General features: G+C 43.3%; 1 protein-coding gene across 3 annotated transcripts in view; it reads right to left on the bottom strand.

Moving 5' to 3' along the window:
• The window catches only part of LOC141735481 (guanine nucleotide-binding protein G(q) subunit alpha), a 141488-nt gene that overhangs the window by 37326 nt on the left and 78697 nt on the right, over positions 1–25465 (bottom strand). For all 3 annotated transcript variants that reach the window (XM_074568346.1, XM_074568345.1, XM_074568347.1), the window contains 2 exons: positions 5282–5410; positions 4198–4327 (listed from right to left, as the gene is read on the bottom strand). In XM_074568346.1, coding sequence (XP_074424447.1) covers positions 4198–4327; positions 5282–5410 — 259 coding nt within the window. The remainder of the gene's footprint in view (positions 1–4197; positions 4328–5281; positions 5411–25465) is intronic.

Raw genomic sequence — 25465 nt, forward strand, 5'->3', positions numbered from 1 at the left:
AAAAACACAATACTGGTAATGTGATTCTGCTAGATCAATACACTGAGAAAAATAATTAACATCACATCTGACACCCTACCTCCTGACACCCTGCCCCTTGACCAATATTAGCAGTGTAGACAGACTGACAACACCCTGCCCCCTGACCAGCATCAGCAGCATAGGCAGGGTGCTGCCCACATTATTCATGTAAGGTATGATTCTCTCAAATCACACTACCATTTGTGGAGCCAAGGGGTGGTGCAACTCTTACCTGCATTCAAAAGGCATTTGCATGATTGGCTGTTGCTGCCAGATGACATGGACACCAAATGATGTGGTGTCCCACCCACCCCCCACCCCTTCCTTGTGAGCCTTGCAGTGTCTCACCTTCAGCCCCTCCTTCCTCTCTCTAAGGTGCTGACTGAGAACTGGGTGTCCACCACCAGACGGAGATTGCCTCCTAGTTCTGTTTTCTGGCAGACCTTTTTGCGTACTCTATGTCTTAGCCCGGATTAGAAGTTGTCATGAATGACCAGCACTCAGTCACCTTTGTTGTGGACACCAGGGCCCAAATCTCATCATTGGATCCACAGACTGCCCCTTTGGGCTGTCCTAGAAGTGATTTTATTTTTTTTTTTTATTTCAGGAAGTGATAATGTCCATGATGAGCCTGGAGCTGCTGACTCAGCCCAACTACTGGACCAACCTGGATGAACGGACTGATCTGCGCGCCAGTTTTGGCTGGGATAAAGTTAAGTTTCTTCATAGTAGCTCATATGGTTCTGTGTTTTGGGTTTGTGACCAAAACAGTGTTTTAGTTATTGCTGAACAGTGCTTGTACAGCATCGAGGCCTATTCTGCTTCTCGCACTGCCCTGCCAGTGAGTAGGCTGAGGTGCACAAGAAGCTATGGGAAGGAGGAGAGGAGGGGGACATTCAGCATTATGACACTTCCCAAGTAACTGTTAACACATGATGAAGCCCTGCTTTCCTGGAAATGGCTAAACATCTGCCCCTCAATGGGAAGTAGTGAATGAATTCCTTATTTTGCTTTGCTTGCATGCACGGCTATTGCTTTACCTATTAAACTGTTTTTATCTCAACCACAACAATCTGGAAAAATCCTCCTGCTATATTGCTGTTTATTGTAGTTGGTTTACTTGTACTACTGTCAGTTATTCTGAGCAAGCCTCTCTTGAATATGCTGTGGATACTGTTCTTAGGGACAGTTCACTGTGGCAGATGCACCCACCCTGACAAAGTCCTGACAAAGCCCTGACAAAGACCCAACAAAAGCCTGCAAAAACTTCCATCCACAGCTCTTGTCACGCCCACACGGTGGTGGTCAGCATGTGCACATTTCAGTTGAAAGGTGAGGAAGTTGGAGTCTTCAGCCAATGAGAGGGCTACATGACCATATATGACCATATATATTAGGTGAGCGATTATGCATTTTGGGTCATCAGCCATAAACCTTAAGAATTCTTAAGTCAGTGGTGCAGTATTAACTCCCGAGCAACATTCTGAACGTGTTGAATGTTAATGTTTCTCAAAGCGGTTTCAGTTAGAGTAAAACTTAGTTTGATTTTGTTACCATCTTGTAAAAATAAATCCCGTTTTCAGTTTGTTAGTCGATCTGGCTTGGTTTTGTGAGGTTCTGCGACATTTAAATTGGCATAGTCAGCAGGATGTCTATAGTGGAATTATTACGGAGGCATGGCTGTAGTCTTCCTCCAGGTACAAATTGGGCAAAGGAGAAGTGGTCTGACCCGGTAGCAGTCATGGAGAATAGAACAATGCCGTGGAAATAGTCGAGATGGCAAAAATAAAGGAACTATGTGTGCCATCCTAGGCCCCTGCTCAGTTCAAGCACAGGAACAAAATAATGATTGCGACAGATTGGCCAAGGAAAATTTAAAGAAACAACTAGAAATAGATTGTTTAAAAGGAGAATTGAGAAGAGAAAGAGAGTGGATGTGTCTGTTGGAACAAAAAATTGAAATAATGCTAGCACAAGCAAAAAAAACCCCAGCATTGTCCAAATCCAAAAGTTGATTGTGGGCACAGATCCCGAGGATTGTTATGAGGACATCTGGGGAGACTCTGATGAAAATAGCTCCAAAGAAGCGTAGGAGCTGGAGGAAAGGGACGTGCAACCTCTTATTAAAACAGAGAGGTACACGAGTCCACAAGGCAGAAACCCCCAAACCACAGACCGCATGATTCCCTGGAGAGGACCTGAGCTCAGTGAATTGCAAACTAAGTTTTCGTGCAAGCCGGGTGAAACAGAAACAGAGTATTTGTGGAGAGTCTCTCTCACAGTGGGTGGTGATCAGATACTGTTGAGTGATGATGAAGCGAGAGGGTTCTGGGGTCTGGGAGCGTTTCTGAGTGACAGACCAGAGGGAGACCAGTCAATAACATCCCGAGTAGCTTATTGGGCTGGGGGTGTGGACCCCAAAGAGCAGGGGGAACCTATTACTATTAAAATAAAGGGGTGGTTGGAGCTAGTGGAAGGAGTGCAAAAAGCTGCTTGTATTGAGGTAATTTATGAGAGAGGGCAGCAAGAGATACTGATGGCTGCACTGGTGGACTCCAGCCACCTTAAATCTCTTATTAGAGGATTGCCGGAAGCTTTGAAAATACATATTCAGTCCCTGAGAGAAATGATTCAGAGAGCCATTGAGCACAATCGGCAAGACCCTCAGAAATTTCCCTGTTTTGACTTGGTCGGAGACGCTACACAATATAGTGATTTATGGGCACGAGATGAGATGGACTGATCTGGGGGGTGGCACAAACGGGAATAGGAGGGTCCGACAGGCCAGTCGCAAATCTAACCCCCAACCAGCTTCCTCACCAGAAATCTGAGCCTTTCTGTTGTAGATCGGATTGGACTTACGATTTAGAAAGAAATGACCTTTGGTGAAAAGCATTAGAACTAGGGGTACCCCAAACAATGTTGCGAGGACAACCCACTGATCACATCCAGGAGCTGGTAGAATTGATAGAGGGGAAAACTAAGGATCAAAGGGAAGCTTCAGCAGCCACACTCCCTCAGGACGGGAAACTTAACCCTTTCGTGCCTCTGCGGGAGGAGTTGCAAGAGTTAAAAAAATAGAAGTCACAGTTTGGAGTTCTGGCTGCCCATTCCTCACATGGTGAATTCCTGACAATGGTCTGCTGACAGTGAACCTTATATACATATTCCTGTGGATCCAAAACGGCTAAGTTTAGAATTTTTAATTGATACCGGGGCCCAAATTAGTGTTTTAAATAAGCAACCCTTCTCTTAAAGAATGAAATCAACATATATATGTTGATTTGATATGATATGAAGAACATGTTTTCTTTTTTTCATCTAACTTCTGTAAATGAATGTTAAAAACTTGCATAGAACAGTGCTGGTGAGTAACTCATGTAAGTTTGATGAATAACGGGAACAGTCTTCATGAAAAAAAAAATCCAAATATTAAATTCCCCCCCTATTTTGTAAAACTGTATACAAAACACTGGGTACTATTGCATTTTGCCTGCTTAGTTCGTACATCATCACCCACAAGTTTCTTCTGTTATTCTTTGAAATAGCAATACAAGTAGAAAATATAAGCCAATATAAATCCTACACTTTAAGTCAATGGAATGAAGTTTACTACTTTAGGGTCTGTTCTAGCAAAGAACCTATGAATTTTGTTTTAATTCCTACTGTCTATTTTTATGGCTCTGCTACACAACACTAACTATGCAAATAGCTACAATAAGAACATTTCTCTACAGTCAACTATTCCACTTTTAACACAAAATAGATAGGTTCCACTGACCCTCCATGGAGGAGATCAGTTTGTGTCATATTATTTGAGGATTAGCCTCTTAATCTCTGTAGAACTTCTCATTTCATTACATGTAGTTGGATACAACTGCTGGTAGACATTTGGAAAACAGCCAGGACCGGACAAGCCAGTCTGCTTTGAAAATGTCTTAAAAGAACTAACAACTTTGAGTTTTGCTGTTTAGCATGAAGTATTCAATCTATCATACTTTACTGGTCCAACAAATTTAATATCCAAATAATTATGTAAAACCACACACATTTCTAATGAAGCTCTCTACAAATTTGTGCTTTAATCAAATTTTAAATAATATTTAAAATTTAAAATTAATTTTAGTGAAATTATTTTTTCTTTAAAAATGGTGATTTATGCTGATGCTTGCTTACCTCATTGTCTGACTCCACAAGCACTTGATCATATTCACTAAGAGCTACTAGGAACATGATAGATGTAACATTTTCAAAGCAATGTATCCATTTTCTTCTTTCCGATCGTTGGCCTCCTACATCCACCATTCTGCAAAATTAACAATGATCACATCAACTCCACAAATACCTTAGCAGATAAACATACAATCACATATGGAACATTGAATTCAAGAATTTAGTTGAAAACACAATTTGGTTTGTTTTTCTTAAAAATTTTACCATTCGTATTGAAGACTAATGGAATGTGTTGTAAGTAAACTTTTTAGTCTGATGTGCTTTCTGAATTTGAATTATTATGGGTCTCAAAGCCCTCAAATTTCTGATATTCAAAACTGTCATGATTCTCAGCCACGATTCTAGAATGTATGCCCTGTATATTCGGCAGAAACACATGTCCACAGAATGAAGTTGGTGGCCTGCCTTTTTCTGAAGAAATTACCAGTCAAAATTCTAAACTCGTCAAGGCTGCCTAATTTTAAGAGTATAAATAGAATACAGTCTGTATTTACTAAAGTTGTTAATAGTCAAAATAAAAACTCAAATTTGCTGGCAGAATGTACTCTCAATTCATTATGAGTCTCAATGTAACTAAACACTTGGGTGTATAACTTGAAATTGTAATTGCATAGTTATTCTTTAAGCAACTGTTTTGCACGCAAAATGAGCTGTGGGGAAAATTTTTTGTAGGAGTGGTATTAAACTTACAAAATGTCACTTTTCTCTAAAAATCAAGTACCTTTACATTTCATCATTTATTATTCCTAATAAAACTGGTATACTCATTTTATTGAAAAATGGCTTCCAGTTTTTCTATCAATAATAGCTACCTTCAGAAAAAGACAAGTCTGTCTCTCATCCTCTTGACATCTTTAACAACAGCTGTTAATCATATATGGACAAAAGCATGAAAATAAAATGAACAAGCTCAGATTTTGAAAACATTGAATAATTTGTACTTTTAACCAATATCCTATACATGGTATTACTAATGTAAAAGGAAACAAAAGAAACAAAGCAAATGGGTGTTAAACTTTTTTTCTACCTGAAAATGACACTTTGTAAGTCGAATGGATATTCAATGATCCCTGTTGTTGGGACTCGAACTCTAAGCACATCTTGCTGAGTTGGCAGATAGGATGAATCTGCTATGCGGTCCAAGTCGTTAAGGTAACTATAGATAGGGAGAAACAACAGGAATGCAAGACAGCGATACCATAATCCCACTGAGGAAAAGAGAAAGGAAGACTTGGGAAAAGAAATGGGGTGTGGGATAGGAAGAAGTGCAACAGAAAAAAGAGCAATATCAACATGAAAGAGGGAAGGAAATATAAAGGAGTGCTCCATTACCCCTTCCTGGTCATTTTTATAGCTTCAAGTAAATTCTACAAAAGGACAGCATGATTATTATGATTTTCATATAAACTTGCTTGGCTTTCACAGGCTGAATCAACAATTCAAAATTTTCAATTATTCAATTCTGGTTAATTTAAAGACAAATAATATGATAAAATGTGTAAGAAATATAAGAAATAGAAGGCTGTAATTTTATCTGAAACTATAACATATTTCTTGATAATTACTCTGCAGTGTCTACAAAGGATAGATAAACATGAATCTCCCAAGTGATAATGAACTATTAATTATCAGTTTCAAAATGGTAGGAGGATAACTGGCACTCTTTGGAGATAAAAGAAAAAAAAGCCACACTGACAAATTAAAAATCTCTCCACCTGAAATTCCTGCATCCACACTGAAACTTCTGATCAAGTTAATAAGCAGCCTGCAGTACATGAAATACATCCCAGTCAGTCAGCAAATAATCTGAAACTGCAATAAAATTGTTTATAAGGGCTTGTTAACTACAACACACAACTCTTCTGCTATTGCTTAATGGTAGTTTTCAAGTATAAAGCAGCAGTGCACTGGAGGTTTTAATTAACTTTCATAAGAGATGCTTAAAAAAAAGAGGGATAATATACCAATGTGTGATGGCCTGTTTGGGTCCAGGAGTTGCACATTACATGAATTCAGTGCACCAGGCAGCTTGGGCTCTCCCCAGGGTAGATGTCTGGGAAAAAGACTGCTGCGGGAAACTGAGTTTTTGTGTATTTGATTACTTCCAAGCACAAGAATGACCTAGTTGGTCAGAGTTAGCTACTGGTAAGATAACCTAAGGCTGCCCTGATTCATTCCAGGGGAGGGTAGCAATGTAATCCTTGCAATTTATCAAATCATTAAATATCATTAAGCTCTGAATGTATTATTTTCTTCATAGTTACTATACAAGGTGTTCTTTTTAAAATAAATCCACACAAGGAATAATTAGACTACTTCTAGATACTCTGAATTATTTGTTATGCAATAGTGAAAGTAAATTGTTATGAACAATGACAGAAACAAAGCAATTTGAGTTCTACTTTACAGCAAAAATATAGAAGAATTAATTTGTTAAGTCTGGGAGGAAGCCAAAAATATTATCAAATTTTCCTCATTACGATTTTATTAATGAAAGATTAAGCTGATAGTAAATGTTGAATGTGAGAATATTACACATATTCAGAAAAATGTATTGAACCATAAATCTCAGAAAAATTTTCATATTCAGAAGTTACTACTCTGAAAATATTTTCTCAGAACCCTGACTAGTTTCTGCCAATAAGAAAAAAGGGCTTGAAAATGTGAGCATTTCATCTGCCCTTAGTTATTTTACACAAAAAGCAGAATGGATAAGCTGATCATCAATTTGCTGGGGGGGGGGAAATCCATAACAAATCCATAACCACCACAATAGGAAATCTAAAGAGATGCTGAAACAGTAATTGGCCTCTTTTTCCCTCCCACCCCACCAAAAACATTGGTTTTGTTTTGTGACTTTATTTCAGATAAAAAGAAGGGTACAAAGAAGCACTATGGATCATGACATGCTATAGTGGTATTCATGAAAGCAGGAGAGCTTTAAGAGAATAAATTTGTAGGTGATCCATTCATACAATTGCTTGTTGCATTCCTTTGGAAAGCCTCAGCTGTAGCCTGTGAACCTGGTTACTGTACCTCTGCACCATGAGCATAGTGGACATACTACTAACATATGCAGTATTGCACATCTGTTTTTTAGAAAGACAATAATTTAAAGGGGCATTATTAAATAGTCACATTTCATTTGTGTTACTGGAAACCGTTTAAAGAGCAAAGTGTCCTAGCACAAAACACTGATGTCATTAAGTTCCAGAAGCACTAATTTATCCTTTAAAATTGCATCTTCTCCTCAGCCTCATTCAGTTCTGCTCTTACACATGTACTAAACAGAAAACTTCTTCCTCATTTCACCAGTAGCACCTTCTAGAGACTATACAGAATCCTTACACAAACTCAGAGTCCTATTACCTTCCCTAGATCTCTTCACTTAACAGTTTAAAGGATGTAGGATGATGAATAAATATATCACTGTATTCATGAAAATAGACTAATAGTTCTTTGTTGCACAACCTTACTTTTCAATCTTTTATTAGTTTTAAATTCCTGCCATGAGCATATAGAAAATATTCAATGAATTGTTTTAAAATAAAAAGAGCTTTTTCCACTATACTGGGTCTGCTTGGGATGGAGTTAACTTTCTTCATAGCAGCTAGTATGGTGCTGTGTTTTAGATTGGTGACCAAAACAGTGTTGATTGATAACACAGTAATGTTTTAGCTGTTGCTGAACAGTGCTTCCACAGCATCAAGGCCACCTCTGTTTCTCACTTTATTGCCCCAGGGAGTAGGCTGAGGGTGGGTGAGAAACTGGGAGGGGACAAAGCCAGGACAGATGACTCAAATCAACCAAAGGGATATTCCATGTCATATAATATCACACTCAGCAATAACAACTGGGGGTTTAGTCTTTTCCAAGGTAGCCATTGCTTGGAGACTGGCTGTGCATTGGTCTGCTTGTGGGAGGTGGTGAGTGAATGCGCTTGCATCACTCGTGGGTTTCCCCCCACCCTTTCCTTCACTTTTTAAAGTGTTTTCATCTCAACCCATAAGTTTTCTCACTTATGCTCTTCTGATTCTCTCCCCCATCCCTCTGTGGAAGAAGTGAGTGAGCAGCTAGGTGGGTGCTTAGTTGCTGTCTGGGGTCAACCCACCACATCCACTTAAATTTTTGTTTTGTTTTGTTTCATTTTTCTTAACAGAGACATTTATGTAGAAGAATTACTTGGGCTGGAATTCAGATTTTAATGCAATTTGTACATTCTTGCTCTGAAGTAAAGGAATAGAGATGTATTTTAACTTTCTTCTCATGAACAATTTTTATGTTACTTAATTTCACACTTTTGCAGATTAGCCACACTTCCTGTTACCATATTAGTAGATATAACTTTCCATTCTTCTGTCAACTTAGAGGGAATTAAACATGTTTCTGAAAATCAGACTGAAAGCTTTGCCTGCATCAGCAACACAAAATTCCTTTCAAGATACTGTAAAATCAATAAAATCTCCTTATATTTGCCGAGGAGATCAGCTCCAGTGCAGGTAAGTCTGTGCTGGGGAAGGAAATCGCGGCAAAGAAACGGCCAGGGGCTCGTTTTTGAGGCTTTTAAAGCCAGGAAAAGGGGCCAGCCCGAGCCGGTACCCGGCCCTTCTGGGGGGCGGGGACAGCTGAGGAGCCGAGGGCGGAGCCACCACCCCCGGCGGCAGGTGTTAACAAGCAGAGGGTGGGACCACTCTCCCCCCTCATAAAAGAAACCCTTTGGGAGCACAACGACCAGGTCGCTGCGCACTGAGCAAACACTGAGCAAGCGAGCTGCAAGTGGGCGTTCCCTGGGTGTGACCCGAGGTATCACCCAGGTGCACCACAATGAGAGTGTACTTCCTGGGCTGGAGAAAAGGGCGGCCAAACAGGGTGTGACACCCCTGCAGCAGAGAGCTCCCTGTCCTCTCTCCCCCCAACTGAAGGCGGTGACCTGGAGGACAGGGGGCAATGGCAGGAAGTTCCTGCGCGGCGCAACAGGCGCTGCACTTGAGACAGCCCGGCGACTACCCCATCTTCCCAGGTGCCATTACTTAACAGGTACAGTGCTCTACAGAGGAACCTGGATGATGATGAGCACAATATTTCTCCTATTTCTCCTACCCTGGAGCCGTCAGCAAGGTCTAGTCAGACCTCCCCTGCATCAAAACCTCTGTGGTAAAGAAGAAAAGACGGGTCCTTGTCATAGGTGACTCATTACTGAAAGGAACAGAAGGCCCAATATGCAGGCCCAGACCCAGTACATAGGGAGGTCTGCTGCCTCCCTGGGGCCCAGGTCAAGGACGTGAAGAGGATGCTTCCTTCCCTGGTACGGCCCTCAGACTACTATCCACTTTTGCTCTTTCAGGTAGGCAGCGACGAGGTAACAAGAAGAAGTCCAAGGGCAATGAAGAGAGATTTCAAGAGCCTGGGATGCCTGGTCAAGGGATCGGGAGCACAAGTTGTGTTCTCCTCTATTCCCCCAGTTGCGGGGAATGATGAGGGGCTAAATAGAAGGACCCAGCAGATCAATGCCTGGCTTCGAGCTTGGTGCTGCCGGCAGGACTTTGGGTTCTTTGATCATGGCCTGATCTACAAAACGCCTGGCCTGCTGGTAACAAGCAGGAATACCTTGACCTCCAGGGGAAAAAGGGCTCTAGGACAAGAGTTATCGGGGCTCATTGAGAGGGCTTTAAACTAGATCTGAAGGGGGGTGGGGATGGTACTGGGCTTGCTGGTGAGGTGCCAGGGTGTAGTTGCTCAGCGCTCGTGGGCCAGTGTGCCAGTATTTCTGAGAGCCAGAAGGCATAGCACATCTCAAGGGTCAAAACTACACACACAACTCCCTCTCTGAAATGCTTATACACCAATGCACGCAGCACGGGGAATAAGCAGGAAGAGCTGGAGATCTGTGTGCGGTTGCAGGGCCATGATCTCGTTGCAATTACTGAGACATGGTGGGACAACTCGCATGACTGGAATGCTGTCATGGATGGCTATGTCCTTTTCAGGAAAGACAGGCCAGCGAGGCGTGGTGGTGGAGTTGCTCTTTATGTGAGAGAGCATTTGGAATGCATCGAGCTCTCACTAGGGGTGGATGAAGAGAGGGTCGAGAGCTTATGGGTGAGGATTAAGGGGCAGGCAAATATGAGGGACACTGATGTGGGTGTTTATTACAGGCCACCTGATCAGGATGGGGAAGCTGATGAGGCTTTCTACAGACAGCTGAAGGTAGCCTCGCAAGCGCAGGCCCTGGTTCTCATGGGGGACTTCAATCACCCCGATATCTGCTGGGAAGACCACACAGCCAGGCACGCACAGGCCAGGAGGCTCCTCCAGTGCATTGATGACAACTTTTTGACACAGGTGGTACAGGAGCCAACAAGGAGAGGAGCACTTCTAGACCTGGTACTGACAAACACAGAGGGATTGGTGGAGGACATTAAGGTTGGGGGCACCCTAGGTTGTAGTGATCATGAAATGATTGAGTTCAGGATCATGGGTACTATCCACAAAACAACAACAAGAAGTAAAATCACAACCTTGGACTTCAGGAGGGCTAACTTTGACCTCTTCAAGAAACTGCTTGGAGAGATCCCGTGGGCTAGGGCTCTGGAAGGCAAAGGGGCTCAAGAGAGCTGGTTGGTATTCAAAGACCACTTCCTCCAAGCTCAGGATCGGTGCATCCCTAAGAGAAAGAAATCGGCCAAGGGACGCAGGAGACCTGCATGGTTGAGCAGGGAGCTTCAGAAAAAGCTCAAGTGGAAGAAGGAAGTTTACAATAAGTGGAAGAAGGGACTGACCCCTTGGGAGGATTACAAGAATGCCACCAGAGCGTGCAGGGATGAAACAAGGAAAGCCAAGGCCGCCTTGGTATTAGACCTGGCTAGGGACATCAAGCACAACAAAAAGAGCTTCTACAAGTATATTGGAAGCAAAAGGAAGACCAGAGAAGTTGTAGGCCCACTGCTGAATGAGGCAGGAGTCATGGTGACGGAGGATGTGGAGAAGGCAGAGTTACTGAATGCCTTCTTTGCTTCGGTCTTTTCTGCTCGGCCCAGCCCTCAGGAGTCCCAGGCATTGAATAAAGTAACAGGGAAAGAAGACGACTTCCCTTGGGTTGAGGAGGAGCGAGTGAGGGACCAATTAGATCATCTAGATATTCACAAGTCCATGGGCCCTGATGGGATGCACCCGAGAGTGCTGAGGGAGCTGGCAGAAGTCATTGCTGAGCCAATCTCCATCATCTTTGAAAAGTCCTGGAGAACAGGCGAGGTGCCTGGGGACTGGAGGAAAGCCAATGTCACTCCAGTCTTCAAGAAAGGCAAGAAGGAGGAGCCGGGGAACTACAGGCCGGTCAGCCTCACCTCCATCCCTGGAAAGATGATGGAACAGCTCGTTCTGGGTGTCATCTCAAGGCACGTGGAGGAAAGGAAAGCTATCAGAAGTACTCAGCATGGATTCACCAAGGGGAAATCATGTCTGACTAATCTGATAGCCTTCTACGATGGCATGACTAGATGGATAGATGAGGGGAGGGCGGTAGATGTGGTCTACCTTGACTTAAGCAAGGCGTTTGACACGGTCTCCCACAGCATCCTCATAGGGAAGCTTAGGAAGTGTGGGTTAGATGAATGGACAGTGGGGTGGATAGAAAACTGGTTGAAAGATAGAGCTCAGAGGGTTGTGATTAGGGGCACAGAGTCTAGTTGGAGACCAGTGACGAGTGGTGTTCCCCAGGGGTCAGTACTGGGTCCAGTCCTCTTCAACATATTCATCAATGACCTGGATGAGGGGATAGAGTGCACCCTCAGCAAGTTTGCTGATGACACCAAGCTGGGTGGGGTGGCTGACACACCGGAAGGCTGTGCCGCCATACAGAGAGACCTGGACAGGTTGGAGATCTGGGCAGAGAGAAACCTTATGAAGTTCAACAAGGGCAAGTGTAGGGTGCTGCACCTGGGAAGGAACAACCCCATGCACCAGTACAGGTTGGGTGCTGACCTGCTGGAGAGCAGCTCTGTGGAAAGAGACCTGGGAGTCCTGGTGGACAACAGGATGACCATGAGTCAGCAATGTGCCCTCGTGGCCAAGAAGGCCAATGGCATCCTGGGGCGCATCAAGAAGAGCGTGGCCAGCAGGTCAAGGGAGGTCATCCTCCCCCTCTACTCTGCCTTGGTGAGGCCGCACCTGGAGTACTGTGTCCAGTTCTGGGCTCCCCAGTTCAAGAGGGACAGGGAACTGCTGGAAAGGGTGCAGCAAAGGGCTACAAAGATGATTGGGGGACTGGAACACCTCTCTTATGAGGAAAGGCTGAGGGATTTGGGTCTCTTCAGTCTGGAAAAAAGACAGCTGAGGGGTGACCTTATCAACACTTATAAATACTTAAAGGGTGGGTGTCAGGAGGATGGGGCCAGGCTCTTTTCAGTGGTGCCCGGGGACAGGACAAGAGGCAATGGGCACAAACTTGAACATAGGAAGTTCCTCCTAAACATGAGGAGGAACTTCTTTACTTTGAGGGTGGCAGAGCACTGGAACAGGCTGCCCAGAGAGGTGGTGGAGTCTCCAACTCTGGAGACATTCAAAACCCGCCTGGACATGTTCCTGTGTAACCTGCTGTAGGTGACCCTGCTCTGGCAGGGGGGTTGGACTAGATGATCTCCAGAGGTCCCTTCCAACCCTATGATTCTATGATTCTATGATATTTCTCTTTAAAACTCATGCCCCCTCTGATACAAAATAACATAATTAATTTTAAAAAAAATCAACATTGGGTAAGTGCGTGTATCATCAGGATTAACATCAGGGTCTTTCTGCTCTACTGCACCCACTGCTTTGTACCACATCTGAATATTTTGCAATATAGCAGAAATTAATTGTTTCTCTTTAGTCATGTACAATCTTCCCAAAATGCCAGTGGAACAAATCAACACACTTATGCTCAATATCATTATAATGACTTTTATATTAACTGCATAACAGTATACTTTTATGCCTCTAGAATTGCATACACAAAACCAAAACATTTTCCATTAGGAGGGATGGGGTGATGATTTGATTATTTTTTTTTAAATAACTTACTTACTGGGTTGACAGAATATTTCAAAATGCTGAGCAGGAATATGGAAAGTGTAAATGAACAGAAGTGAATATTTACATAAAAAGGAAAAGACAATTGGAATGTCCTTATTATTTAAACATACACTACCAGCACACATGATTTTCAAATATGATTACAGCTGTTACAGTAACACAGAACATTTAGAATTTAATTTATTTAGAACAGAACAGACTGGAATAGTTCCAGTTGGAAGGGACCGACGACAATCATCTAGTCCAACTGCCTGACCAATTCAGGGCTGACCAAAAGTTAAAGCATATTAAGGGCATTGTCCAAATGCCTCTGAAACACTGACAGGCTTGGGGCATTGACCACCTCTCTAGGAAGCCCCTTCCAGTGTTTGACCACCCTCTCAGTAAAGAAACGTTTCCTAGTCTAAACCTCCCCTAGCGCAGCTTTGAACCATTCCGATGCGTCCTATCACTGGATCCCAGGGAGAAGAGATCAGCACCTCCCTCTCCACTTGCCCTCCTCAGGAAGCTGCAGAGAGCAATGAGGTTGCCCCTCAGCCTCCTTCTCTCCAAACTAGACAGCCCTGGAGCCCTTAGCTGCTCCTCATAGGACATGCCTTCCAGCCCTTTCACCAGCTTTGTTGCCCTCCTCTGGATGCATTCAAGGACCTGAACATCCTTCTTAAATTGTGGGGCCCAGAACTGCACACAATACTCAAGGTGAGGCTGCACCTTTGATAACCCTTAGATAAAGGGTCTATCATAGTTTTGGTTTATCATAGTTTCTAAGTCTTTATTGTTGCAGGGAATTATATTAAAGGCTTCTTCATATCAAAAGGGCTGGATCAACAAGTTGAGTGGATCAACTGGTGGTGTAAATGTTTCTCCCTGAGTTCGTTAAGAGAGTGTGAATGTCTCTCTGAGTTAGCCAGACCAGCATGGGAGAAGTGTATACCTGGCTCAGCCCAATATAGAATATAAGAACTGAACAACTAACAAAAGAATTTTGAGGAGAGCAACAGGCTTGAGCTGGTTTAAATCTACATATTCCTTCCTGGCACCTGAGGATGCCCAGCATCATGACAGTGAGCATATTATAGAGAACAGTAATGGGAAACACATTGGTACTGACTCTGGCACAAGCAGCAACTTTAAATGAAAACAGCAAAACATCAAACACCTTTTCCAACTGGAGCTGTGCAGGCCAAATCCCCACTCCAGCTGCTTCTCACTGCACCTTTTTCCAAAAGTCACAGTCCATCTCTAGCTCCTAGCTCTTGCACTTGTGCAATGTCTCCATAACCTATTGCTGTGAAAATGATTTAGAATAGCAAAGAAGCACTATGGAAATTGTTCAAATTAAGCCAGTTTGTTTGATGGATACAGATTGGAGTGTGGCAAGTCCGTAACCTCCAGCAGGGAAGCAGGATGGAGTTACCTCTTCCACTGGTTTATCTGCAACCAGAAGAGGGCTTGTCAAGACATTTAATTTATAAGACACCCAATGAAACGATAGGGCTACATGAAATGTCTTGAGAATCTCTGTATTCAGACTGTTCTGGATGAAGAGTGAAAGAGAATAATATCAGAAAATTAAGATTTTTATTTATTTCTTTGTATAATTACTTATTAAAGACCCAATTCACCATGGCTTTTAAGCACTCATCTACTGCAGTTCTAATCAAACTACTGACAAATACATTGCTCGTGGGCAAACAAATCATGTGCGCATACACAAATTTTAAGCACATAACAGGAATGCATGAGGGATTTTAGGATAAGGGTCTAACTAAAAAAAAACCCCACAAATAAAACTGCAAGCTTCACTGCATATATGCATGCACAAATTCTGCAATCAGATTTTGTGACACAACTGCCTCTTCAGTATACACTAGAAATTGCTACACACATGTACTCTTGCAAACCAACCAGGAAACTTGTCATAAACATGAACTTTCAACAACAACAAAAAAAAAGTGTGGACAACAATTGCCAAAACCAGATCATACTAATGATATGGATATTGGAAATATCCTGGCCATTGTCTTAAGGTGGAGTCCAAAACCAGATAATCACAGTTATTACTGGGAAGTCAGTTATACAGTTAGCAGCAACTGTGCAAACAATTTAGGGCAGAACTACATGGCACTATGATTTTATTTTTACCACCTGCTAAGAAATGTCTTATTTTGATGAGACATATTTATGACCTCTCACCCAAATGGTACTTATTCAGCTAAGAATTATACAAAAGAACAATAAAAGGAAAGTTGCACAAAATTACTCAAAAAAAACCCCAGTAGCATAGGTCTGAGTAAATTTATACTACAGACCAAGTTTAAAAAGTTAATTATATTTATAATTACTTTACTTTTGTAAAAATTAATTTGAATGGCTGCTGAGGTAATTTTCTGTGGGGTTGCAATAGCAACAGGCACAAGGTGCATTACCAAAGTAACGTGTGTGTAACAAGCTGCTGACAGTAGCTCTCTCTTAGCATCAGGAAAATCTGCTAAAATATCGTAGCATATTTGTGATCTACACACTGATCAGAAATAGAAGAAAATCTTTTGTTTCCTAGTCCATGTTGAGAAAGTATTACTTACTTTTAATGAATTATATATTCCCTGTGACAAGGGCCAAAACTGCAGCCAGCCTTCAAAGAAGTTACCAGGCTATGAAGGTGCTAATGACAACCTTGAAAGAGAGTTTCAAAGGTACCATTTGTCCAAATTACAAAATAAACAGAGAGAACATGATAACAGGAATAAACTAATTAGCTATGTATTTTCCCATGTTTTTCTCATATAGAAATCAGGCAAAGAAGTGACAAGACTCCTAAACTTAATAAACAAACAAGAGTAGTTTTAACCAATAATTGTCTTCAAGAAGTTAAATATAACCCCATTCACCATAACCTTGTAACTCAACATTCACCTTTAATTAATTTCCCAGAATTATGCTACCTAATGAAGACAGATCATCAAAACTTATCTGAATTTACTTTCAATAAATGAAGTTTTGAAACATTTTCAACATGAACAATCATGGGGCAGGCACTTCAAACAAACACCAACCTCTAAACATGAACTACTATTTTTCAGTATCTTTGAGGTCAGATTTCTGTTGGAAGTAGTCACATGATATATTCGTATTTTCTCAGGAACAATTACATCAGATGAACTACCGACCAGTCAGCCTCACCTCTGTGCCCAGTAAGATCATGGAACAGATCCTCCTGGAAGACATGTCCAAAAACATGGAAGACAGGGAGGTGATTAGAGACAGCCAACACGGCTTCACCAGGGGCAAGTCCTGCCTGACCAACCTAGTGGCCTTTTACGATGGAGTGACTGCATCAGTGGACAAGGGAAGAGCTACGGATATCTATCTGGACTTCTGTAAGGCCTTCAGACATGGTGCCCCACAACATTCTTTTCTCTAAATTGGAGAGAAATGGGTTTGATGGCTGGACTGTTAGATGGATAAGGAATTGGCTGGATGGCTGCATCCAAAGAGATGCAGTCAATGGCTCAATGTCCAAATGGAGATCAGTAACAAGTGGTGTTCCTCGGGTCCATATTGGGATTGGTACTGTTCAATATCTTTATCAATGATGTAGACAGTGGGATTCAGTGCACCCTCAACAAGTTTGCAAATGACACCAAGTTGAGTGGTGCAGTTGATTCACCAGAAAGAAGGGATACCATCCAAAGTGACCTTGTCAGACTTTAGGAGTGGGCCCATGCAAATCTCTTCAAGTTTAACAAGGACAAGTGCAAGGTCCTGCACCTGGGTTGTTGCAATCCCCAGTATCAATACAGGCTAGGGGATGAAGGGATTGAGAGCAGCCCTGCCGAGAAAATGTGGGGGTACTGGTGGATGAAAAATTGGATATTGCACTTGCAGCCCAGAAAGTCAATCACATCCTGGAGTGCATAACAAGAAGCACATCCAGAAGGTCAAGGGAGTTGATGTCAACCAGAAAAGGAAGGTTAAAGAAAGCGTACCCTCCCCGGTGACCAAGAATGCCAAACTGGTAACAAGAGACGAGGAGAAGGCTGAGGTTCTCAACAACTTTTTTGCCTCAGTCTTCACTGGCAACTTCTCTCCTCATGCCTCCCAAGTTGAAGGACCACAAGACGGGGACCTGGGGGACAAAGTTCCTCCCACTGTAAGTGAAGTCAAGGTTCGTGACCATCTGAGGAACCTGAATGTACAGAAGTCCATGGGACCTGATGAGATGCATCCCAGAGTCCTGAGGGAATCTGCTAATGTAGTTGCCAAGCCACTCTCCATGATATTTGAAAAGTCGTGGCAGTCAGGTGAAGTCCCTGGTGACTGGAAAAAGGGAAACATCGCACCCATTTTTAAAAAGGGTAGAAAGGAGGACCCTGGGAACTACCGCCCTGTCAGCCTCACCTCTGTGCCTGGGAAGATCATGGAACAGATCCTCCTAGAAGCTATGCTAAGGCACATGGAGGACAGGGAGGGGATTAGAGACAGCCAGCGTGGCTTCACCAGGGGCAAGTCCTGCCTGACCAACCTAGTGGGTTTCTACAATGGAGTGACTGCATCAGTGGACAAGGGGAGAGCAATGGATATCATCTACCTGGACTTCTACAAGGCCTTTGACACAGTCCCTCACAACATCCTTTTCTTTAAGTTGGAGAGATATGGATTTGATGGGTGGACTGTTCAGTGGATAAGGAACTGGCTGCATGGTTGCATCCAGAGGGATGGCTCCAGGGTCAATGGTTCGATGTCCAGATGGAGAGGGGTGACAAGCGGTGTCCCTCAGGGATCTGTACTGGGACCAGTACTGTTCGATATCTTCATCAATGACATAGACAGTGGGATCAAGTGCACCCTCACCAAATTTGCCGATGACACCAAGCTGAGTGGTGCAGTTGACAGGCCATAGGGACGGGATGTCATCCAGAGGGACCTGGATGAGCTTGAGAAGTGGACCCAAGCAAACCTTATGAAGTTCAACAAGGTCAAGTGCAAGGTCCTACACTTGGGTCGGGACAATCCTCATTATCAATACAGGCTGGGGGATGATGTGATAGAGAGCAGCCCTGCGGAAAAGGACTTGGGGGTACTGGTGGATGAAAAGCTGGACATGAGCCAACAATGTGTGCTTGCAGCCCAGAAGGCCAATTGCATCCTGGGCTGCATCAAAAGAACTGTGGCCAGAAGATTGAGGGAGGTGATTCTGCCCCTCTACTCTGCTCTCGTGAGACCCCACCTGGAGTACTGCATGATGCAGCTCTGGAGCCCTCAGCACAAAAAGGACACGGATCTGTTGCAGCGAAACCAGAGGAGGGCCACAAAGATGATCAGAGGGCTGGAGCACCTCTCCCTATGAAGACAGGCTGAGAGAGTTGGGGTTGTTCAGCCTGGAGAAGAGGAAGCTCCGGGGAGACCTTATAGCAGCCTTCCAGTACCTGAAGGGGGCCTGTAAGAAAGCTGGGGAGGGGCTGTTTGCAAGGGCATGTAGCGATAGGACGAGGGGCAATGGGTTTAAACTAGAGCAGGGTAGGTTTAGATTAGACATTAGGAAGAAGTTCTTTACAATGAGGGTGGTGAGACACTGGCCCAGGTTGCCCAGAGAGGTGGTGGAGGCCCCATCCCTGGAGACATTCAAGGCCAGGCTTGATGAGGCTCTGAGCAACCTGATCTAGTTGAAGATGTCCCTGCTTACTGCAGGGGCTTGGACTAGATGACTGTGTAAGGGATAACAGAGGATGGTCCGAGTGAGACACGACAGAAAATTACTAGTTGAACCAAACCCAGTATACGTGCCGAGAAAAAGGACCTCAGTACTGTTGCTGCAAAAACTATGTGTGTATCCATGAGAGCCTGACCTTCGAAGAAGAAGCTGGACATGAGCCAACAATGTGCACTTGCAGCCCAGAAGGCCAATCACATCCTGGGCTGCATCAAAAGAAGCGTGGCCTGCAGATCAAGGGAGGTGATTCTCCCCCTCTACTCTGCTCTCGTGAGACCCCACCTGGAGTACTGCATTCAGCTCTGGAGCCCTCAGTACAGGAAGGACATGGACCTGTTTTAGCTGGTCCAGAGGAGGGTCACAAGGGTACAGAGGGAGGTGGCGGAAGCGCTCACCAAGCGACTTTCCATCATTTATCAGCAGTCCTGGCTAACCGGGGAGGTCCCAGTTGACGGGAGGTTAGTAAATGTGAGGCTCATCTACAATAAGGGCTGCAAGGAGGATCCGGGTAACTACAGGCCTGTCAAAGGTTATGGAGCAGATCATCTTGAGCACCATCACGTGGTACATACAGGACAACCAGGTGATCAGGCACAGTCAGCATGGGTTGATGAAAGGTTGGTCCTGCTTGACTATTGTGAGGAAGCAACGGAAGATCTGCAAGGAGGATTGTAAATATGCTCAAGGGACTCGCACCTGGGGTGCTGGGAAACACATATATCACACTAATTGATGTTCAGTCTTGGGTGCTTGCAAGGAAAACACTTGCACTTAGATGACAGAAGTCTGTGATGGACTCAGGGACACCTTATCTAGCCGCTTGAGAATCCTGGCCTGTTGCTGAAGAAGATCAAAGCACAGTGGGAAAACCATGCCTGTTTGAACCCTTGAAATACCAGCGAGAACAGGGAGTCTGGGCGCGCTCTTACTAACAAGGACTCTCTCACTGCCAAGGACTCTTGCTAACAAGCAACGTGCCTACATCCCCTGCTCGCATGCCTCTACCTGGGTGTTGCTTTGGAAGATTCCCCGGTCTGTGAGGTATCGAGATTAAACTTGTTCTTTGCCTTTCATCCATGGTTTTGTGGTTGTTTCTGCATCCTGTCTGCATTGGCTCACACAACTATCTTGATCTCCTTGACAAGGTGATCCACTTAGTGGATGAGGGAAAGGCTGTGGATGTTGTTTACCTGGACTTCAGTAAAGCCTTTGACACCATTACCCACAGCATTCTCCTGGAGAAATTGGCTGCTCATGGCTTGGACAGGTGTACAGGGTCCAAAAAGTTGCGGTGAATGGAGTTAAACCCAGTTGGCATCTGGTCACAAGTGGCGTTCCCCAGGGCTCATTATTGGGGCCAGTTCTGTTTAATATCTTTATCAATGATCTGGATGAGGGGATCGAGTGCACCCTCAGTAAGTTTGCAAACAACAGACACCAAGTTGGGCGGGAGTGTTGAACTGTTTGAGGGTAGAAAGGCTTTACAGAGGGATCTGGACAGGCTGGATTGATGGTCTGAGGCCAACTGATGGGCCTAGAGAATAAGTCTTATGAGGAGCGGCTGAGGGAACTGGGGTTGTTTAGCCTGCAGAAAAGGAGGCTGAGGGGAGTCCTTATCGCTCTCCACAACTACCTGAAAGGAGGTTGTAGTGAGGTGGGGGTCGGTCTCTTCTCCCAAGTAACAAGCGTTAGGATGAGAGGAAATGGCCTCAAGTTGCACCAGAGGAGGTTTAGACTGGATATTAGGAAAACTTTCTTCACCAAAGGGGTTGTCAAGCATTGGAACAGTCTGCCCAGGGAAGTGGTTGAGTCACCATCCCTGGGGGTATTTAAAGACTTGTAAACGTGGCTCTTGGAGACATGGTTTAGTGGTGGACTTGGTAGTGTTAGGTTAACAGATGGACTCGATCTTAATAGTCTTTTCCATCCTAAATTATTCTATGATTCTATAATCACAGCTACAACAGCAAGGCCTACCAGCAACATTTCACGTGCAAGTGGATTCAGTGTGTTCAACCACATGTAAAGATAGACACAGCATGGCTGACTTTTTCCATATATGATAACAGTAGTAAATATTTACATCTTTTCAACACTAAAGCTGTCAGGTTTAATGCAAAAATGTATTTTCCTGAAAGTTAAGATAGGTATGACCCTCTATAAAATGGTGTGTCATACACATACACTGTCAGTTCAAGTTAAAATAAAACTAAATAGTCTGATTAAGTATCCTTAGTTGTAAGCTTTGGTTAATTCAATTTGCTACATTTCTGTCCTTTGGGGCCTGTTTCTACTGAAATCAGGTGGAGCTACCCTTACTGGGTTGTTGTTGGGGTTTGGTGGGGGGAATTCTGTTAGTTTTCTTTTTGCAAAAAACTTAACTGGCTGATGAGACTACCTGTCGTGGTTTGGGCTGGATTGGCCAATGAGAACGACATATGCTCTCCTCCATCTCTCTCTCCAAAGAGAGGAGAAGGAGAGATAAAGAGATTTATGAGTTTAGAAAAAAACTAAACTAATTTAATTAAAAATCAATAAATTAATGAAATAATAAAAAAATGAAATATATACAATATATACAAAACTGTATCAAGCTCACAGGGAGATCGAGTTACCAGCAGGCACAGGGAAAGTCCCAGACTGGAGTCAGGGATGGACAGGAACTGGATTCTGGATCTGGATTCAGGAATGCACGGATCGGGATTAAAGGCAGACGAACAGGCAGGGTCCTCCTTGGACGCTGGTCATTGAAGGAAGAGGGATGACCCTTTGATCCCTCAGCTTTTATACTGAGCATGGGGCAGATGGGATAGAATACCCTGTTGGTCAGTTTTGGGTCACCTGTCCTGTCCGCTCCTCCCTGCAGGTGGGACCCCTCCACGCTTTTCTGCTTCCAACCCTCCAACGGGGCAAATAATGAAATCAGCTGACCTTGGTTGTTATAGCAATAAGTATAAGCAAGAGCCTCTGTGCGTACCATTCCTTGGCATTAACTATAAACATAGGTCTTATCACTCTGAGAGCAAACAGTTTCTACACAATATGCTGTTAATTTCAGAGTTCAGTTAATTAGAAGAGGCTTAGCTAAAAAGTAAAATTACTGAACAGAAAATCGATTCTGTTTTACCTCAAACCAGGACACTACCCAAAACATGCAGTAATTTTGATCACATGCTAGAAAACAATAAGCTCTGAAAGGGAAGGGGCTTTTAATGCACTTTTGAAAAATACATACAACTTTATTGTCTCCCAACTCCACATAAGCAAAATGTTTAAGTAGTTGTAGCAGGATTTTTTCCTACATCAGAGTTGCCAGACTGAGACAAGCATCCTCTTTGGTAACACGCAGTACAGTAAATGCAATTTCCAGTGTAGTAACACAAGCTGTGAGCAAAGGTAACTGTAAAGAAGTATTGGTCACATTTTCAGAATCTCTGTGGAGGTTTGCATCTCTGAACCTCTTTACCACTGGCAAAATGTTGAGGCATGTTTACCAGTTTCCAGGATTATCTAATCTTAGTCTAAAGTAAATAAAGTAAATTTAAGATTCGTGGAAAGTGATGTAGTAGGTGGAGAAGAAAGCTGCACTATGTTCTTTTTATTCTTATCCCATCCAAATCCTACCTAACTGCCTCTCTCAATTTAGAATTCCTACATGGCTAAAACCCAAAATTAGCAGAAGGCTAAAAAACTGAAGTCATCAAACCCAAGAACACTTGTGCAATTTTTTAAAAACTTCTAAATGGAAAAAGGGTTAAAAATTATACAGATATTAAAAGCATATTCAATACTGCAACAAAAAAAATCATGAAGGAAATGCATGCTGTATACTGCTTAATGTAATCTCACTTCCCTTTCTGAATTTCCCTAGTTCAATTGCTTAATCTTCAATTTTTCTATAGGAAGCAGCACTACACAGCAAATTCCATGTCTTTCTTCAGACCTTCCTTTCATATTTAGTATGTCTATTGCATGATAGGGTAAGCACACTTCTACCACTACTTTATCTTAAGCTTCAGCCTGTTTCATGTGGTGAAGACCTGTCATTTTTATTTGCTGTTTTATCTTATTGTAAACTATATACAAATTGGGTCATGTAAACCGTGAATATATAAAATCAGGATCTGCTATTCTGCAGCACAAATTACACAAAAATATAGTGTTAGAAACTTCAAGTACATTTTTATAAAGGGAAGAAAAGCAATGAACAATATAAAAATGTTTATTAAATGATGGTGTGCCTGTTTATATTATTATTATAACCATGAGTATATGAGAATTTGGTTCTCACATCAGACAAATAACGTTTTTTTTACAGATAGTTGTTCATAATTTACTATCCCAATGATGTTAGCAGCATAACAAGTCTCTTCTTTTTATAGAGACCTGCAACAAAATTACACAGAACTGAGATGCCTAAAGAATTCCCTACAGTTTTATGAAACAAAAGAATTTATGTTCTGATCACCAGAGGCAATAGCAACTAACAGAGAAAAATGTTGCAGTAATAACTTAGGTGCATATACTGACCTTTCTCCTTGTGGGTCCCTAATCACATTTTATTTAGCGCACAATCAACTCCACTGAAATGCATCTACTTCTGAAGTGGAACATGGAAGCAAAATGTTACTTTTAAAGGATAGGTACGAGGAAAATAATTGTTCAGTAGAATCTATAGAGAACTTCAAACTCTGGTAGAATACTATCATACAAAAATTACTATCTGACCAAAGCACTACAGTTATTACAATATTTTTCAAAAGGTGACACAAAGTTTCATGAGAAGACATAATCAGGATTGATCTCTAACTGTGTTTAGATGTTTTATCCCTAAACATGTGGACTGTATTTTTGAAACAATGTTTATTTGTTTTTTCCTAATTGCTTTTCCTGGACTTCAATATGTAAAGAAACTCTACTTGCAAGCATAAATATATGAGAGGCTCATATAAAGACTCACATGTAGTGATTCATAGTTCTAATGTTTTCTTAGAATCATAGAATCATAGAATGGTTAGAATTGGAAGGGACCTTAAAGATCATCTTGTTCCAACCCCCCAGCCATGGGCAGGGACACCTCCCTCTAGACCAGGCTGCTCAAAGCCCCATCCAGCCTGGCCTTGAACACTTCCAGGGATGGGGCATCCACAACCTCCCTGGGCAACCTGTGCCAGTGCCTCACCACCCTCACAGTAAAGAATTTCTTCCTGATATCCAATCTAAATCTCCCCTCTTTCAGTTTAAAACCATTACCCCTCGTCCTATTGCTACGCTCCCTGATAAAGAGTCCCTCCCCATCTTTCCGGTAGGCCCCCTTTATGCACTGGAAGGCTGCTATAAGGTCTCCCCAGAGCCTTCTCTTCTCCAGGCTGAACAACCCCAACTCTCTCAGCCTGTCCTCATAGCAGAGGTGCTACAGCCCTTTGATCATCTTCGTGGCCCTCCACTGGACCCATTCCAACAGGTCCATGTGCTTCTTATGTTGGGGGCCCCAGAGCTGGACGCAGTACTCCAAGGTGGGGTCTCACCAGAGCAGAGTAGAGGGGTAGAATCACCTCCCTCACCCTGCTGGCCACGCTTCTTTTGATGCAACCCAGGATGCGGTTGGCTTTCTAGGCTGCAAGCGCACATTGCTGAGTCATGTTGAGCATCTCATTCACCAACATCCCCAAGTCCTTCTCCTCAGGGATGCTCTCAAGCCATTCTCTGCCCAACCTGTATTTGTGCTTGGGATTGCCATGACCCAGGTGCAGGACCTTGCACTTGGCCTGGTTGAACTTCATGAGATTTACACAGGCCTACTTCTCAAGCCTGTCCAGGTCCCTCTGGATGGCATCCCTTCCCTCCAGCCTGTCGACTGTGCCACACAGCTTGGTGTCGTCGGCAAACTTGCTGAGGGTGCACTCAATCCCACTGTCCATGTCGCCTACAAAGATGTTAAACAGCACTGGTCCTGGTACTGACCCCTGAGGAACACCACTCATCACTGGTTTCCACTTGGACATTGAGCCATTGACTGCAACCCTTTGAGTGCAGCCATCCAGCCAATTCCTTATCCACCGAGTGGTCCATCCATCAAATCCATGCCTTTCCAATTTAGAGACCAGGATGTTGTGCAGGACAGGGTCAAATGCTTTGCATAAGTTCAGGTAGATGACGTTGGTTGCTCTCCCCTTATCAACCAATGCTGTAACGTCGTCGTAGAAGGTCACCAAATTTGTCAGGCATATGTTTGGTTGGACTCGATGATCTTAAGGGTCCTTTCCAACCATGAAGATTCTGTGATTCTGTGATTCTGTGACTCAGTCATGTATAAAGGATTGTGCTAGATAAGGATCCTCAGACTACTGTGCAGATGAATCTCACACCAGACTTCTGTTATGTGTATGACCATGTTCCATTGACTTTAATGGGACCTTCATGGTGTCT

Source organism: Larus michahellis, chromosome W (assembly GCF_964199755.1).
Source record: "Larus michahellis chromosome W, bLarMic1.1, whole genome shotgun sequence".
Taxonomy (NCBI): domain Eukaryota; kingdom Metazoa; phylum Chordata; class Aves; order Charadriiformes; family Laridae; genus Larus; species Larus michahellis.